At 39.2% G+C, this 18,108-nt stretch overlaps 1 protein-coding gene across 8 annotated transcripts in view; it reads left to right on the top strand.

The window, feature by feature from the left end:
- The window catches only part of csnk1g1 (casein kinase 1, gamma 1), a 33,957-nt gene that overhangs the window by 9,197 nt on the left and 6,652 nt on the right, over positions 1–18,108 (top strand). For 2 of the 8 annotated variants that reach the window (XM_025901899.1, XM_005455695.4), the window contains exons 4-12: positions 732–801; positions 8,439–8,587; positions 9,626–9,860; positions 9,975–10,060; positions 10,796–10,880; positions 11,034–11,182; positions 11,263–11,370; positions 12,438–12,548; positions 16,272–16,378. In XM_025901899.1, coding sequence (XP_025757684.1) covers positions 732–801; positions 8,439–8,587; positions 9,626–9,860; positions 9,975–10,060; positions 10,796–10,880; positions 11,034–11,182; positions 11,263–11,370; positions 12,438–12,548; positions 16,272–16,378 — 1,100 coding nt within the window. Of the gene's footprint in view, positions 1–731; positions 802–8,435; positions 8,588–9,625; positions 9,861–9,974; positions 10,061–10,795; positions 10,881–11,033; positions 11,183–11,262; positions 11,371–12,437; positions 12,549–16,271; positions 16,379–18,108 lie in introns of all 8 variants that reach the window. The other 6 variants (XM_019353486.2, XM_005455694.4, XM_025901958.1 and 3 more) reach the window with 3 other exon arrangements.

The following is an 18,108-nucleotide window of genomic DNA, read 5'->3' as shown; positions in this document are numbered from 1 at the left end:
TTAAATCAGGATCAGTAATGTTGGTACAGAAAACACTGAAAGCATGGTTTGTAATTGCTTGAATATAACAGTCAGTGATAATGAGAAACTGAACTAGATGATTAGCACATTGAAAACAGGATAAAACAGATGCCACTGTTATTCTTTCCTCTGTGTTCAGTATTAGGTGTTGATATTAAAGTGAAATTAAGATGGGCTATTTTGACTGCAATTTGCAGTGGTGCAATCGTAGTGTTGTATGTAACTGTTCTTGAGGAGAAATGTGAGTGAGGTGTAGATGCTCAGCTAGGCGTGTCTCTCCAGTGGCTGCTGGACTGGAAATCATGGCTCCTGACTCATGCCCTTATTATTGCTCACCAGAGAGTTGTAATTTGCTACAGAATCAACGTATTAAGCTTACCAACCAAATGGCTTTTAGCTACTCGCTCTGTTGTATGGTGTGCTGACACTTGAGCTGAAAAAAAAAAAAAGTTTGTTGTGTTGAGTTTGAAAGCTCAGAACAGTTAACTGGAAATAAAGTTTAGAATTTGGGGGCACAGCAAAGTGACTGTTTTTAGATGTATTCAAACTATTTTTCTTTAGCTCAAATGTGATGTTTTGTTGAAGTGTTGCTCTGAGTATTGGCTCATGCACAAACATTTGCAAGGTGAAATTCATAGCATTAAAACTGCATTTATTCCAGTGTTTATGTCCGCTTTACTGACCACTGGTCTGATGTGTTTACCATTCAGGAACCAGTGAAGTCGAGGGCACCACAGCTGCATTTAGAGTACCGGTTCTACAAAACACTGGGAACTGCAGGTAAGGTCACAGATTTGTTTGCTACTCCCATCTGGTGGTTTTATGTGACTTCATGATAGTGATTTGACTGTTTTGGAAGATCGACCTAAAGATTGCATCATTTCCACAACAAGCGATTACTCTTCTCAGGTTACATATTGAAATTAAGCTGACTTTAATCTCTGGGAGTGTGTGTATATGACTGGATGAATGCCTACGTGCATAGAAAGCATATTGAACAGTGACCTTGGGTGAAAATAGTATTGCCAGAGGTGCAGTTCACTATAAAAGGTGGTTTCCATTTTCGCTTTCATTGGGCTGCTTTGCTTCTGTTTGGCAGTGAGTGCCAGAGTCTGTTCTGTTCTTTGGACCTATAATGCTTCATTAGGTGGCAAGAACTTGTTTGGAGATTCAGGTTGAAACAGAAAAGTAGTTTTGGTATTTTGCTGTGATCGGTTCAGGCACATGAGCCTGAACGGACCTCGCTTGTGAAGTCGCAAAACTCAACTCTTTATGGACGTCTTAAGGTTTTGGGCAAGTTGTTGAAGCACAGAGTGTAACACAGTGTTTCCCACTCAGGATTACTGTAGCCCTTTCAACTGGCTCAAGGGCTTGGCTCAGTTCCTTAGTCAGGTTCTACTGTTTAGGCTTCAGATCAAGATAGTGTTGTTTTCCTCGTGGAGCCACTGCTGGGTCAGACAGCAGACAGTCACAAGCCATCTTTGTTCCAGAAGCCTGGGTAACCTGATAAATACTATTCCAGTGAGTACTTACATCTTGAAGCATGTGCTGTGGTGTGCTCAATTGCAGCTGCTTATCCTTTAGCTCAGTGAATGCCAGCTAAGTGCAGCGCTGATGCCCGTCCATGCTTTTCTACCAAAATCTTTACAGCTGCTACAACATTAGCACCATTGTCATGGACAACAGCTTTTTCTTTCTGTGGTGGAATGTCAAATTTCACAAGACCGTCCTCAAGCCAATCTCCAATATATGCAGCGTGTCTCTCGTCAGAAGCATTGTTATCAGTCTGTGCGTCTCTATTCGCCAATCCTTACGAATAATGTGAAACATCACCTCTAGATACGCCTCTGTAGCAAGGCTCAAGCTAGGGAGTGCTAGGAGTGCAAGGCTCAGTCTCCTGCAAGCTTAAATTATGGTCCCACAAAAGTGTCAGTTAGGGGTTAACACCCACCACAAACATATTCTAGTGCAGTCCTCCAAAATCTCTGCTGCATGTCCTAATCAATCAGGATTTGACTGACCTAATCGTCAGACGAGTTGGCTCAAATAGAGAAGGGAGTGACAGTGGGAGAAGCATGGGGGGAAAAAAAATAAATCAAAGATCAGAAATACATTGTTTTAAAGCTCTTTGTATGTTGTAACTTTGCTCTTCTCTGTGGCTGGCTGATGGACCAACAACAGCACGAGTAAGAGTAGCCCACAGACTGGCTGTATGACAACAAACCCCCTGTGCTGGTGGACTGTCAGTCCATAACTGCCTGCGAACTGCCTTTGCCCTACCCCTGCTCAAGTGTAAAACAAGCATAAAGGGTAGTCGTCATCTTTTTTTGACGTCTTCATAGTTTACTTTCAGGAAGTAAGTTCTTGAAGGAACTGTGTACCTGGGAATGAAAGTGGAAATTATATTCAGAAGGCCTTTGTCTTCCACCACTAAGTGTTCAAAATGCAAGTCTGCAGCATGCTCAGCTGAACATGGTGCAGCTGTCTGAACATAGTTTTTTGCATACAACATTGTGACTTACTGAAAAGGACATTATAAATAATTCATTGTCCAACAGTGGCTTAGTTTTACTGGTATAGTATATTTTTACTGGCATCTGAAAAAGTTTTGCTTTTCTTTTGTTTGAAATGGTCTCAAACTAGTCTTCATCTTTGTCTTGTTCCACTATTTTATTCTTTCTCCATCGCACCATTAAATCATGATATAATTTTGAGGCTATATTTTTTTAATATATTTATCTATATTATCAAGTCTTATTATATATTTCGTTGTTTTTTTTTCTTTCCTTTTTTCTAAGTAGCTTGTGCAGTTGAAAACTGTGGAAACGCTTGCATTGTTTGATTAAGCTGACATGGTGAATTTTTAGCAATGAGTTGGTTATTTACATATTCGGCAAAGCGGCATAAACATTCATTCAGACCTGTACTTTCAAAAATCTGGCCAGTCTAAGTCTCGATCTTTGTGCCTGTTTTTCGACCTGTCTTGATGTTTCTCAGCTTCATAGGGAAATGTGAATCTTAAGGTTGTAAATGTTCTCCTATTCCTACCAGTTAGACCAGTTAGTCATGGACTTAACTTAAAAACTTTAAGGAACTAAAAAAAAACAATTTACTTTCTTATTTGAAATGTGACCACATACCCCACAGCCTGATACACATTTTATTATTAATATTATTATTATTATTCACTCATAATGCCTACAATTTTTCCCATGCACCGTTTGATTCGTAGTATCAAACAGCGATTTTAGTTTTAATGGTACCCACACTGCCAGCCATTTTTATTTTTCCAGATTATCCAGATGTCCAACAAATCTTATTATCTAGCTTTCAGAATGAAATGCAAAGTAATAACTGCCAACTTCTCAGTTTGTCATAAAAGATTAGTCAGGATTTGCTGACGCATCACTGTTACAGCAACCACTAGCAAGAATGTTGGCAGGATCAAATGAGCACCACAGAGAATGAAATTAAGGCATTTTTTTAAAGTGTTGGTACTAAAGGAAATGGGTGTGAAGGCTAGAAACAATGGAACAATAGAAAAATCTTTTTTTTCTTTAAACAGTATCCACAGTTGTCTTGGTAAAATGGGTACAATAATAATGGATACATATCAGATATATTGACCCAAACAGGAGCTGTTTGAGGTCATTTTGTTTTTGTTTGGTTTTAATTTGTTACCTAATGTGCTCTTTACAACAAAGGGATGTTACAGTGTTTAGGGATGACCCCAGTAACAGTTTGTCATGGAAAATAAAAGCCTTTTTTGTGTCGTGGGTGATCTTTGATGTGCTTTTTTGGAGCTCTACATGCATATGTGATAACCCGACAGGGAGTATAATGGCTATTGTTTTGCAAAGGCAAGGGCTGGAAAAGGCCAACTGTGCGGAAACTCATTAAATATTTAGAGAGTGGGTCTGCCTCTCTTAGTACTAACCTGCCTCTGTCCTCTTCTTCCAGATGGGATAACGTGACCTCATTTCTTCTTGGCTGTGTACTGTGCTACATTCCTCTCAGCCAATGTGGTTATCACAATGTCTGCATGATGGGGTCTTTATGAATTAATGTAGTTTGACTCAGCTGCTCTGTCAGGTGTTGTTATCTGATGCATAACCAACTGTCGCTGGATATTAACGAGGATGATTCAATTAAAAATCAAGCATCATCTTGCAGTTAATATTTGCCATTACAGTCACGGGTGCATCTTCGCTTTGGTTTTACAAGACAGTGAGATTATGACACAGCATTGTGAGGAGGTAAAAAAATGTTTCTAAGAGCGTGAGGGGTTGTTCAGGGGTGGGTGGAGATTGTTGAGCTGTTAAAGGTATTGGCCTCGTCATGAAACACTACACCATCTCTGTAAGCACTGCATGGCCCAACGAGTAAACATTTCCAATGGTGACACAGTTTAATAGATTTTACCGACATGTAAAGAAAAGGCCAAAGGTTTTATCGTGTGTGTGTGTGTGTGTGTGTGTGTGTGTGTGTGTGTCCACTTATGGGAAATCATAGATATATGTTGACGAAAATGTAGCTTCTTTCATTACACAGTTAGATTTGAGTGAAAATAATTAGAGAAAATGAGGGATTGGAGAAACCATAAAGTGGTGTTTTTGTATGCTTTTAGAAATTAAAGAGCCCAATGTTCTTGAGTGCGTTTAAAGGGAGACTTAAAGATTGAAAAGAACCACAGGATTTTCCTGCAGCTTTTATTTTTGCATAGAATGATAGAGTATAATGTTTGTTTTTAACACCATAGTTGCTGTATAATTACAGATGTTGATTTCTTGTCACTTCCAGGAAGCACAGCATTTTCAAGGGGATTCATTATGCTCATTTAAACTCCTAGAGTAGCTTTGCACAATTCTCAGTTCAAAATTACCCTTGTTTATCTTGTACTGGACCTGAGTGCAGACCATTACTTCATTCTCACTGAAACAACCCATTTTAGTTCCTTCATCTTTAAGACCACCCTCCCTGTTTTCCATTCTTATGACTGGCTGCCTCTCTGTGTGCCTGAGAGATCAGTGTTAAGGCTCTTTACTCTTTATGACATCAGACAGAACTAAGAGCAGAAAAAAATGGCTTTGAGAGAGTTAACAGAGTTCAAGCATTACTCTCATATATGCTTACTGCATACATGCTTACTGGTAAATATGTCCACATCAATTTTTAACAGTATGTAGACTGAAAATATGGAAAAGCATGTTAGTGTTGGTGTTTGTTTGTTTTTTTGTTAACAATGATATTTATTTCACGAAACCGTTAAAAGAATTCAGATTTTATTTCAAATTAATTAATAAAACGGCAAAAACTAAATGCTGGTTGTTGAGCTTTTACAGGTGAAATGCAAATATGTGTAAGAAAATGCCAGAGTAGTCAAATAATTGGTCCAGCAAATGAGCACATTGACAGTCATCTGCACAGGTTTAGGGAAAGCAGCCACTGAACAACAGAAGCAAGCCAGCAAATACGTCTGTTAGAAATTGAAAGGGGCCAGCTTGATGTTGATTTGAGGGTAGAGCTGAGCAACCAATCGCAGGCTATAGCAGTAGTGCAGGCAGCCAATCAAAGGCAGATCTGCACGATGTGCAAAATCTTGCATCAGGCAGGAGCTGGCTGTATTCCAGGAGTTTGGTGTAGAGCTGCTGTAGAACCATCACGAGGAGCCTGCTCACAATTTTCTCAGTAAAACCCACCCATTAGTAATATACAGTGGAAAAATCTGTCCACCAGTCTTTGATTTGCTTATCCTGTTATGGCGGGCTGGAGTCTCTCCTAGCTTACAGTGGCTGACGAGTAGCGCAGTACAGTCTTGGACAAATAAAGTCTCTCACAACACTGACACACACACACAGCATAGTGAGAAAAGGGCGTTCACGCCTACAGTCAATTTAGAGTCACGAATTCGCCAAACCTGCATTATATTAGACTGTGGGAGGAAACCCACGCGTGCATGAGGAGAACATGCGATCTTTACACAGAAAGCGTCACACACTAATCCAAAATTAATTTCTGTAAGATATTTACAGATATTCATTTTCTTCTAACCTGATTACAAAGTCTTTCTGTGATACGTTTCAGCACTCTTGTCGTACAATCTGGTCTACATGTCTACCAAAGAAATGACAGTTATGTGGCATTTTGGTCCTGTGGAAGACTTGATCCTTGACTTCGGGTTGAAAAATTGCACATACAGATTTCAGTGTCACAACCTGTGCATAACTGGGGGAGTGTGTCTGGGCTAAGATGAGCTGTGTTCATTTATCATGCATTCACGAGCAATGTGTAGATTCATGCAGGTTTTAGGTGCATATTTCCTTCACAATATATTGCTCTTATAAAGGCAATCCCTCGGTGCTGTTCTCCGTATTCAGTCACTATTGCATCCTATCCACTTTGTTGAAAATACAGACTTTGTCTGTGCCCTGTGCAAATACTGAAGAATCTCTTACAGACCAGGTGAGCACACAGAGCAGGCACTGCAATCTTTATGTTTACAAAAATTGAAAGAGAGAAGTGGTACCTGCAAAATTGGTAGCTTCCAACGGCGTTTGAGGTTTCCTGTGGAATTGCAGTGTGTGGTTGTGGACAAAAAGGTTCAGTCTTTAATGTTTGTTTAACTTTTGTGCTGTAGACAACGGTGGTTTGACCATCCCTGTTGCTAGTTAAAAGCTAGATCCATATTGTTTTAAACTGTTTATCAACTTATTTACAGCACATCTCCAATCTGACACATTTTTAGGCCTCCCACAGGCACACAGGGTTTCAAGCCACTCATTCCTATGGTACAATTAACAACCCACAGAACTACATAATGGTGTCCAGAAGCACAGGATGGAGCGCAGCATGACTCCTACATGCCCATATGCTTGCTGACAGCATTTATGCCACCTTTCATACTGCAGTGCATTTCCCATTACCCAGCTGGCAAGCCAAATGTCTTCAGCAACATGTTTAATATAAATACATCAGTGCACAAAATTTGGGAGTATTATTTGTATTTAGCTTTTTGTTTGTTTGTTTTGCCATTATTTTGACAAACAAACAAACAGTGTGGTCACTTAACTTTTTTTTTTTTTAACCAACTCTACCTTCATAGAACATATAATAATACACCAAACCAGTATAATGGGGACTGACATCCTGTCCATAACTTTTTTTTTTCTTTTCTGTTCAAGCTTGTCCATTGAAAGAGAGATGCAAATTTACATTTCAGTGTTGTGTTTAAAGGGATTATTAGAGCTTTGTTAGATTTCACTATAAAATTATTTGCTTAGAGGTTGTTTGGCTGAGTGGAGTTTTAATAATGCATGCATTGATAATAAAAAGACTGACTTTAGGATCCTTCTTTTTTTTTAAACTTTGCAATTATACTGTATGTCCGAGGACTGAGTATAGCTTTATTGTTCTATTATAGCAAGGTCCTTATGATTGGATCTCCCTTTGAAGTTTCTTGAGAGGACTTTTTTAATAGGACTCTGACTAGAAGTAAGTAGGGCCAAACTTTGAGTCATACTTCCCTGAAGGCAGTTAACAGTTTGACCTGATTTCCTGTTCTTTGAAACTAAAGTTCAGGCGGTGGTCAGGATAACAACAAAGAATACAAATGTACCACCAATTATGATTAAAAAATAACTATGAATTGCATGTGCATATAACTGTAAATCCTGCAGATTGAATATATATTTAGATTCTGTGATGTGCAGCCTTTTTGTGCCCATAATTGCAATTAAAACTGCAGGAGGAAATCAATGCACATGTTGCTCTTTTTTTCAAGTTTAACAGTTAGAAGGAGCTTTCATTCCCAGATTTTACAAAGAAGTAAAAGAGCACTAGCCTTTCTGCAAGTTCCAGTGACATCGGACTGATCACCCAAGACTAAATTACACTGTGGCAAGAGGTAAAATAAGAGCCGAGTTGACAGATGGACAGGATTTTTGAGCAGTGAGAGTGAGTAGAGCAGACAGATCATAATTCAGCTGGGAGGTTGTGATATGAGGCAGAGAAAAGATTAGTTTTCAGCTTGCAGAGGCAGAATGACACAGTATTTCACCTCAGGGTTAATGTTTACCAAGCAGCTTTCTCTGTTCTGTCCTCAACGACCTCGTAGTGCTCCTCCTCCTATCGGTCCATTTGAGGGCCTCTTATGGTTGACCTTGGACCCAAGTTGGAAATGTCATTAGTCAAGGGAGACGGGAATAATAAACAGAGGATTTTAAATACTGTATACAAATGAAAAACACTGAGCTTTTTTCTGTGTGTCGTGTTTACTACCCCAAACACGACATACCCAGCTTTTGAGAGTTGTCTTGGATTACTTTTAGATACTTGAAAATATATAACATATATAAAGACAGCTACTGGGTTTGTGTCGCCTTGTAATTTTTGTTTCTTTCCCCCTTGTATTTTAGCAGAAGGTGTGCCTCAGGTGTTTTACTTTGGGCCCTGTGGGAAGTACAATGCCATGGTACTGGAGCTGCTCGGCCCAAGTCTCGAAGACCTCTTTGACCTGTGCGACCGGACCTTTTCACTGAAGACCGTGTTAATGATAGCAATTCAGCTGGTGGGTTTGGAGCTTTGTATGACACCATCACAAAAACAGTCTTCTACTCACTTACTATGGCTGATGAAATCAAATACATTGAACATAAAAACTCTGTGAAATTTCTATGAAATGGTTCAAATCACCATCTACCTACATGCAGAAATGGCACAAACTATTTGCTACTTAATATAATAAAATATTTACTGTAGTTTAATAATTTGCATGGCAAGTCAAGCACAATTTACATTTCCAGTTCATTACATATTTTCAGTACAATCCATTTTCATACTATAGGAATGAACCCTTGTTTCAAAACCTATCCTGGCTGGATATTTCAGAGGCTTAATCCACCAAGCCTTTACATTTTATATTATGTTCCAGAATTTCCAGCACAAAATGATTCATATTGAATAAACTGTCCATATAGCTGATTTTACAAGTCTTGCCTGAATACCTGAGGTTCTTGGAGCTTGTGGAGAGTGAGTCTCCTATTACCTAGTATGCAGATTAGCAATCTGTTAGTATATGCATTCTTTTGGGCAGATTTGGGTAGACTGGAAGCTGTTGTGAAGAGCAAAGCCACCACTGATTCACATCAAGTCTGAGCAGCTCTGAGGGTGTAATAACCCAGTCTTTGAGGCGCCTTATGCACATCAAAATTTCTGACGTTTTATTTTGTCAGCACAAAAACTGCAGTGCTCTTGTAATATAGATATCCTCTGAAAAAATGTAAAGACCTACATAGAAGCTCAGCACAGAGGTTTCCTAAAGACTGCATCACATCCACCCCACATTATGAATTTACTATGTTGCTCATCTTTAATTTTTTCCCTAAAAAGACCGTGATTCCACTCTAAGTGCAACAAGTTAAACTTAAGTGTTAAAAGTTGTCGTGCTTCTTTAATAAACCATAATGCTGAAATTAATTATAACTGAGAAAATAATGTCAACTTGGCTCAGCAGAAAAACCCATTTTCAAAAACTGTGACTCTGATTTAGTGACCAATTTAAGGAATTTTGTTCATTTACCATGACTGATGTGTTCTTCATCACCAGATTTCACGAATGGAGTATGTGCACTCTAAAAATCTTATCTATAGAGATGTAAAGCCCGAAAACTTTCTCATTGGACGGCAAGGAAATAAAAAGGAACACATCATTCACATCATTGACTTTGGCCTGGCCAAAGAGTACATCGACCCCGAGACCAAAAAACACATTCCCTACCGGGAGCACAAGAGCTTGACTGGTACTGCACGATATATGTCCATCAATACACACTTAGGCAAAGGTAAGAGTGATTTCATTGTTGTTGTTGTTCTGGGATGTCTGTTTGTAAAACAGATGCTTTGGCACATAGTTGTTGAATTGTGTCAGTGAGATGTTATCATATCTGTTGATGCAGAGCAAAGTCGGCGAGATGACCTGGAGGCTCTGGGCCACATGTTCATGTATTTTCTTCGTGGGAGTCTACCTTGGCAAGGGCTAAAGGTATGTAAAGTATATGGACAGTTTCCGAGATTCTTTCATCAGGACTCTCATCGTTGTATAACCCTAAATTCTAACACACTCCGAGTTGCTGTGTAATTTATATTATTTACCCATGAGTAGCTTCGGCATGTGCTGAAAGTCTGTTCAAAATAACTGACTGAGAAAATGTACTTCTGAAGACTTCAGCTTTCATTGTGTTTATCTCTCCATCGGCACATTTAAGTCTTTCTTAACGAATATTAAAAAATAAGGCTAAACAAAAGTTACAGTTGAAAATGAACCAGCTGTCATTTTGTGCTCACAGTTCAAAATTCAAAGTCTTTAGAAACTTTTCTTCAGGCTAATGTGACCAGAGTGGCACAGTTGGTTGTTAATTGAAGCAGTAAGCTTCCTCTTCCTCTTTGCTTACTACTCTGAATCCTGTCTGCTTAACCACCTGAAAATCTCCCAGAAAGTTGATTCTGTTCATCACTTGACAAAACGTTTCTCCCACTGAAAACGCTACGTCCAGATGAACAGAATCAGCTTTCTGGGATTTCCTTACTTGGATTGAACATGCAACAAGAAACCTTAAATGGTCTTGATGGCAATAAAGTGATCAGTAGTATCTTGCTGTAACTGTCTTTGTGAAACACACAATACTACACTCATGGAAGCTCAGTTGATTTTTCAGAGAGAGCGTTTGCTTCAGACATTTTAAACAAGAAAAAACACTTTGCTTTGAATCTTTTTCAGGCTGACACACTGAAAGAACGATACCAGAAGATTGGAGACACAAAACGAAACACTCCCATCGAGGTCCTCTGTGAGAACTTTCCAGGTATGCTATTGAGAGCCTTGATAGTGTGAATACTGGCTGAGATGTAACCTGATTTTTCAGATAAAATGATCTAAATGTCGTCCCACTACACAATTCGTACGGATTTATCCTCATGAAAGGTGAAAACATTCTTGTTGGTTCTGTGTAATACAGAGGAGATGGCCACCTACTTGCGATATGTGAGGCGGTTGGACTTCTTTGAAAAGCCAGACTATGAATATTTGAGGACTTTGTTCACGGAACTGTTCGAGAGAAAAGGATACACCTTTGACTACACCTACGACTGGGTTGGCAGGCAGATTGTGAGTAACGGATCACATTTTACATGTTAGTAATTTCACCTGTTTGACTGCAGAGCTGAATTCATTGTTATTCCCCTCAGCCCACACCGGTGGGGTCTGTCCATATAGACTCTGGAGCATCTGCAGTCACGAGAGAGAGCCATCCTCACAGAGACCGACCCTCACAGCACCCACCAATCAGAAACCAGGTACGTCCGGTTGAGCAATGGGGACCAGACTGCTTCTTGCCATGCTGTGGTCCAGTGGGTGGACCCATGGTGCATTACAGCCTGAAACTCCCTTTACTCTCTGTATGATGATCTCTTTGCCAAGCAAAGCTTATGTGCATGCAGTGACAATAGGATGTGCTATGCAAGTATTCTTTTGAACATCTGTGTATATTTAAATGCTGGAAAATTAGTTTTAAGGCATCAGGGCAAATTTATCCCAGTCATCTTTGCCTTCGTGTTTTTGGATTTACTGTGCGCTTTAGATATTGTAGATAAACTTTTGGCAAGTGTTTAAGACCGTAAATTAAATTAAACTAATTAACAGCAGCCCACAAAGATGAAGGCTGACTGAAATAAAGCTTTGTAATCATTCACATACTCTACAGTGTAGAAAAGATGCACTTAGGGAGAACTTTTTTGGGTATATATGGGTGTTGTGCCCAAGTTGTCGGTGCACCTGCTTCTCACTGCTACTTGGGTGCTTTAAATGCAAATTTCAGAGCCAGGGTTGAATTGTCACAGTCTATGCTACAAATGAAGGATTTCAATAGCTGTTAGTTAGTCTGGTTGAATTTGATCTCCAATTTTGTGTGTGTAAACACATTTGCTTTGATTGCAATTTAATTAATTGCTGGTATGAAGATGAGCTGTAAAATAAATGGCTGGCTTTATAAAGCTCTGAGCATTTAAATAGGTTAGTTGTTAGTGGTTTATGCTTATTTTTTGTTATTCAGGTGTAATGAGATTGAGGCCAAAGTTTAAGACCTGTGAGCTTGGCTCCATTTGGCTTCAGGCTCATTAGTTTCTGATTCAGTTTTATGGCTGAAGCCTTGCTATGATTTTGATTCACTTTTTTTTTTTTTTTTTTTTTTTCAATTTTGTTCATTTATTTATTTTTTTCTTCTCCATTTCTCATGCTGCTTTGCATGGTTACCTTGCCTCGCACACCCAAATATCCATCTTTCCTTCACCCCCCTCCCCTTCCCATTGCACTTTCAAACCCACTTCCCTTCACATCACCGACGCCACCCCCGATTCCTAAGCAGACAGCAGCCTCAGATCGACGAGGAGCATGGGAGGTGCAGCCCGCACGCCAAGCAAACTCCTCCTATCTGACCTCCCACCTGACAGCGGACAGGCACGGGGGCTCAGTGCAGGTATACACCCCTCACCTGATCAACCGGCAGCCCCCACCCAATCTCTATGGAGTCAGATCTGTCTCAATAATCCAAACAAAGATAAATACACTCATAAATATGGCTTGTAAATGGAAGGGAAAGGCGCAAAGGCATTTTGTGTGACACAATCCCCCCCCCCCCTTGGGAAACGATATGTTTTGAAGGGATTAGTCTTATTTTGAGACAAAAGTTTTATTTGCAAGTTAAACAACTATGAATACTTAGGAAACTCGTGTTGAGCAAAGTACTCAAGCATTTAATTCATATTATTTTGCAAAAAATTCTGCTACTAAACTGGCATTTTTATTCATCTTCATTATCTAAAAGCTCATAATTAATCACAAAACCCTGATATAGTAACTAATGCTTTATGCCAGACATGAATTGCATTTATTTAGTGTTTTAGCCTCATGTGTGAGACAGATCTACAACCATATACCTCCTCCCCTCCAACCCTTTTGCCCCTGGCTGGGAAATGTTAATTTTCTGCTCCACCATATGCATGTCATCTGGTGCTACCCACCCCAGATGGTGAAAGTGTGATTTAGCTTTATAAACAGCAGCCCTTCTTGGGGCATTTTGATCTCCAGTCCTACAACTCTTCATGATGCTTGGACATTCTTTGCAAGATCAAGAAGCCTTCTGCATGGCAGAACGACCTGGCATAGCTAGCTAATTGCATGCTTCTAAACCATTACAGGCCTTTATGCTTAAAGGAACATATTGGTGTAATTTTGTCTCCTAGCCCATTCCAGAGATCGTCTCTGTCTTCAACAGGGTTTCTTTTGCTTCTGGGGATTCCTTTTATTAAATGGCATTCTCGTGAAAATAGTTTGAAAATGTAAACATTTTTTATAGATATATTGTGAAACCGATCATTTCCTGGAGTGCCATTGGTAGAAACGTGGCACTCTGTGAACACAGTGTGGAGAAAAGGGTGCTGTGACCAACGTGGTCATCGGACTTGGCTTTTTCAGGCTTTATTATATTACACATCAGAATCAGTTATTTAACTCATTAAAGTATAGATCATCAAAGAGCGAAATCTCTCTTGTCCTTTAATGCAAACACAACTTATGTCTGTCAGAATAACTGCTACACTGTTACAGAAAGCTTTTTTTTTTTTTAAATGTTCTTTTTTTTTTTTCCAACATTTCGTACACAGTCAGGTGTATTATCCTGAGATCTACTGATGCGTACATATTCAATCAAGTGAAAATGTAAGGGGAAGTTGTTGGCTTTTTTTCATATATTTGGGCAAGTAAACCTGGAAGTTTACAGATAAACACAGATTTTTTTTCTTTTTTTGTGTGTTGGGGGGAAAAAGTGGGCATATCAGCAAGACAGGCTCGGCTTTTAAAGAGGCAGGCAGGGACTTTGGGGGTTTTTTTTCTTTTTTTTTCTTCCTGTACCATGACAAAACAAAAGGAAGCCAAGTTAATAATATCTTTTTTAGCATGAAATGTTTCCTTAAAAGCCATTATACAGCTCAGGAATTCTCTCTCGGTTCAGTTAAGGTAAAAAAAAAAAAAAAAAAGACTGAATAGGTGTGCTCGTAATTAGACACTCGTTCAGACATCTGGGATGTGCCTTTCTGGGAAACCGAGACACACTGAGTGGAATTCAAGTTGAGATTTGATTTTACTCGTCTCTATGGTGCCTTGGCTCACATGTGTGAGCAACGCTGCTGACTGATTGCGTATGATAAAGTGGATCCACAACAAGTGCGTGATGTGAAATGAAATTAAATGTGTGAGTAGACGTACAGTCACATTTAATTTTTTACAGTCTGGCTACACTTTACTACCCCACCATCTGCACTGCTAGTTTGTCTTATCCTATCTGTCCTGTCCTATCCTTTGCATATTCTGCTGTCAGGATTCTTATAAATTCAAACATTTGGGTAGTAAATGGCTATGCCTCATTCAGGTGTCTTTTTGTACCTATGAAGCCCTGGGCCAATCAAAGACAGAGTTTTTTGGCCACAGTAGGAGTAGATGTGTTTGGCACAGACCAAAGAGCTTTTCGGGAGAAGACCCACACACACAGTGTGAAGCATGTTAGTAGATATGGTTTGGGGTTTCTTCCCCAGGGACTAGAAAGCTAATCGATTGAACTATTAATCCTGGAGGTCACCTTTTAACAGTGTAATGATTGTAAGCACACAGCAAATCCACCAAGGCCGAGCAAGAACACATGGAGGGTTATGAGATTGGCTACAATAGTCACATTTCAGATATGAAATATGTCTGGACAGTAGCATTCAAGAATGCATACAAGAAATTATTATTTATGCTTAACATCGCAATACTAGCTTGAAACCAAGTGATTACTTACTTCTTCTAGACAGGAATATTGAGAATTTTCATTGTGGTATCTTCAAAGAAGATATGTTTGCTTTCCTAAATATGTCCAAAAAGCCAACAAATCCACTTTACTCTATTTTTCACAAACTATATGTACTCATGAGTGCATGTGGGCACACAAACCCATTTTTGTGACAGATAAAAACATTGCTTCTTTTTACAGGCTCATAAGTTCAAGAATACATTCTTGCTAGTGGCATCTTGATTTTATGATTTGTCCTTCATCTAAACATGTTTTTACAGAGCAGGATTAAGGTCACAAGGGGTATGACTTTTTTGTTTTTTTTCCTCCCCAGAATTCCTGCTTGAATTTTAATAACTAAGAATTTTGACTATATAAATAATAAAAATAATAATTTTTTTTTTTTTTCTTCAGTGGCCCCAATCCTCTTATGTGTGTTTAAGAAGTCCTTTTATTTTTAAGTAATGAGTCTATAGGTTTGCTGAATGGATTCCACAAGCAACAGAAAGATGTTGGTGCAGTTTCGCTTTATACCAGGGTTGGGCAATTGATTTTCCCAAGGGGTCACATGATAAACCAAAACTGTTGAGGACTGCACCAATAAGCTGAACTCAGTTCTGCTCAATATTAACTGTTTCTTTGTTAGCTTACCAGTGCAGCCCTTCTCAGTAGTACCAGTTTCTCATGTGGCCCTTTGGGGAAAATCAGTTGCCCTCCCCTGCTCTATACAAATCTATTAAAATGAGTTTTCTACATGTAGTTGTAATTCTCCATGTTTGGTGAAGTCTTTACTTTAGTTTCAGGTGTGGTCACTGGTGAGACCTAGCCCTTATATACTGGAGGAACACAGTGTGTTTGTTGATGGAAAGCTAAACTGGACTACAGCCCTGTATTTACGTGATATTGTAATTACTGCAATCTGAAATTTGCTTGCCTCCCTCCCAACCTGTGCTGTCTTTTGGGATTAAGTTTTGACTCTTGAAGGTCTTTTATTTTTTTCTCTCTGGAGCATTTCAACATTCTAACTTTGGTGAGTCGTTGCTGTTTTGGGGCAAATATCGATACACACAACAAGACTATGCTTGTATGACTTAAAGCTACAAAATAGTGAAAAAAAAAAAAGTAGCAACACCATTCACAGACTGCAAGCCAGGTTTTTCTTCATGTTGTGGTGTTTTTTTGGGGGGGGGGGGGGTTTTGCTGCCACGAAACTAGTTTCTCCCAAAACTAAATGAACTAGGGTATTTGCGTTAACTTGTTCTTTGTTAACCAGGTAAACTTTCTGTCACAGCAGTGTCTGGTGTCTGGTATCTGTTGTGTGCACTGAGACACACATAAGTGGTTTAACTGAACTAACACCAGTCTGTGTCACAGGTGGTAAGCTCAACCAACGGGGAACTGAATGCAGACGATCCGCTGGCTGTTCATTCCAACGCCCCAATTACAGCTCCGCCAGAGGAGCATCCGCCCGACGAGGCCAAGTATGTGTCATATAGCCACCACGACTCTCTTCCATGTCCATCTGTCGCTTCCTCTCTTTCCCTCTTTCCCTCCCTCTGTCTCCTTTTGCTATAGTCTGGAATTGTGACAGCTCCAGCCACCAGCTGTCATCTTCCACCTGCCCCTCTTATCTGTCTGGGTGTGTGGGTTTACGATCTGCAACCAGTCTCTATATCCCTCTGTGAATTTTCCTTTTCTGTAAAAAGAAAAAAAAAGCCATTCTACAGTAATGTGCAAAAGTAAAAGCCAGCCCTCATTTCTTTAATAGCTCTTTGGAAATCACCCCGGTGGAGCAAAAATACAAAACTATTATTTTATATCTATCAAACTATGTTATCTTTAAGATTTTTCCTAGATTCAACTTAAAAATGGAAACAAGTTTTGTTTTAACGATGGGCTGCTAGTAACAATATGCCTAAAGTTCTTTGCAAAGTTGTTTATGTGTAGACACGATGCTAGTTCATCGTTTGAATTAGGTGCCATTTTATCCTTGAGTAATTCATAGGTCAGTGTTAAGTGGTTTAACATACTGAAGAAAAAAAGCAGCCACTGGCCGACAGAATGCCTGGAGAACTATTGCTCAAGAGCTCTTAAAAAAATTACAGGAAATCCTGGCTCCATGGCAGCAAAAAATACAGAAATGAAGGGTTGCCTCAAGACTTTGGCACAGTACTGTAGATTAACTAATGCACCCCCTCATGCCTGTGCCCAGCCGATCAACCATTAACATAAACTACAATCTCTACAGCACACAAGCAGTGTAAAAATCATTTAAATTAGTGTTAGCACTGGTTTGAGCTGGTAGCAGGAACTAACCGGTAAATGGTGCCAGTCTTAAGCATCAGCAGCTGGAATGGTGCCACTCTGCATGGCTGGCCAGCGACTGAAAAAACTGCTGTGCAAGCTGAAGATCGGTTCGTCTGACTGACAAGAAGTGAGGGCAGCTCTTAGGATTCACACAGCTCTCAGACAAAACAATGTATAATAATGAGGAGATGCGTAGTTTGAAACGGAATTAATAACAGAAATGTAGGAATCAGCTTTAAACACATTTTCTTTATCCACCATGCTTTATGATATAAGCTAGTTATTTTATATGACTGCTTTGATTGAGGGAGGCAGCCATTCCAATTTAACTTCAGCGCTGGAAAGATTTATGATGCTGGGCCCATTTCATACAGCGCTTTCAGCTCCATGTGCTTTACATTAAAATAACAAAGTCCAAACATCAAACAAAGTCAAATAAGACCAATAAAAATAGAGGAATTTAAAAAAAAAAAAAAAAGAAAGAAAGAAAAGAAATATAAGTAAGCAAATTAGATTAGATTGTGCGTAACTTTTAATTTTACATGCAAATAAACAAAATTTGAGAAAATTAGAGCAGAGGATAATCAATTATTTACTTTTTACTTTCAATTATTCACAAATTTCTTCAATTAAAATCAATTTTTAATAACCACCCCACTGAGTAAGTAACCTCAGAATCAGTAAGAGCCTTAAAAATGAAGTAGTTAACCCAAAAACAAAATTGTTTTGATGATTTTAAGACATTTCTGGCAGCAGCCTTCGGGCAGCTGCTCGACAGCTAAAACATCGTGAGCACTCAACTTCATAGCACGTCCCTGACAAACTTTAACAGTGTATATATAAATAAATACTAAGTGTTTAACAGAACACCTTGCTGAATTGCTGGTCCATTTTATGCTCTTAC

This window comes from Oreochromis niloticus, linkage group LG1 (genome assembly GCF_001858045.2).
Source record: "Oreochromis niloticus isolate F11D_XX linkage group LG1, O_niloticus_UMD_NMBU, whole genome shotgun sequence".
Classification (NCBI taxonomy): domain Eukaryota; kingdom Metazoa; phylum Chordata; class Actinopteri; order Cichliformes; family Cichlidae; genus Oreochromis; species Oreochromis niloticus.
Note: the sequence above shows the minus strand (reverse complement) of the source record. Positions and strands in the feature narration are given on the sequence as shown.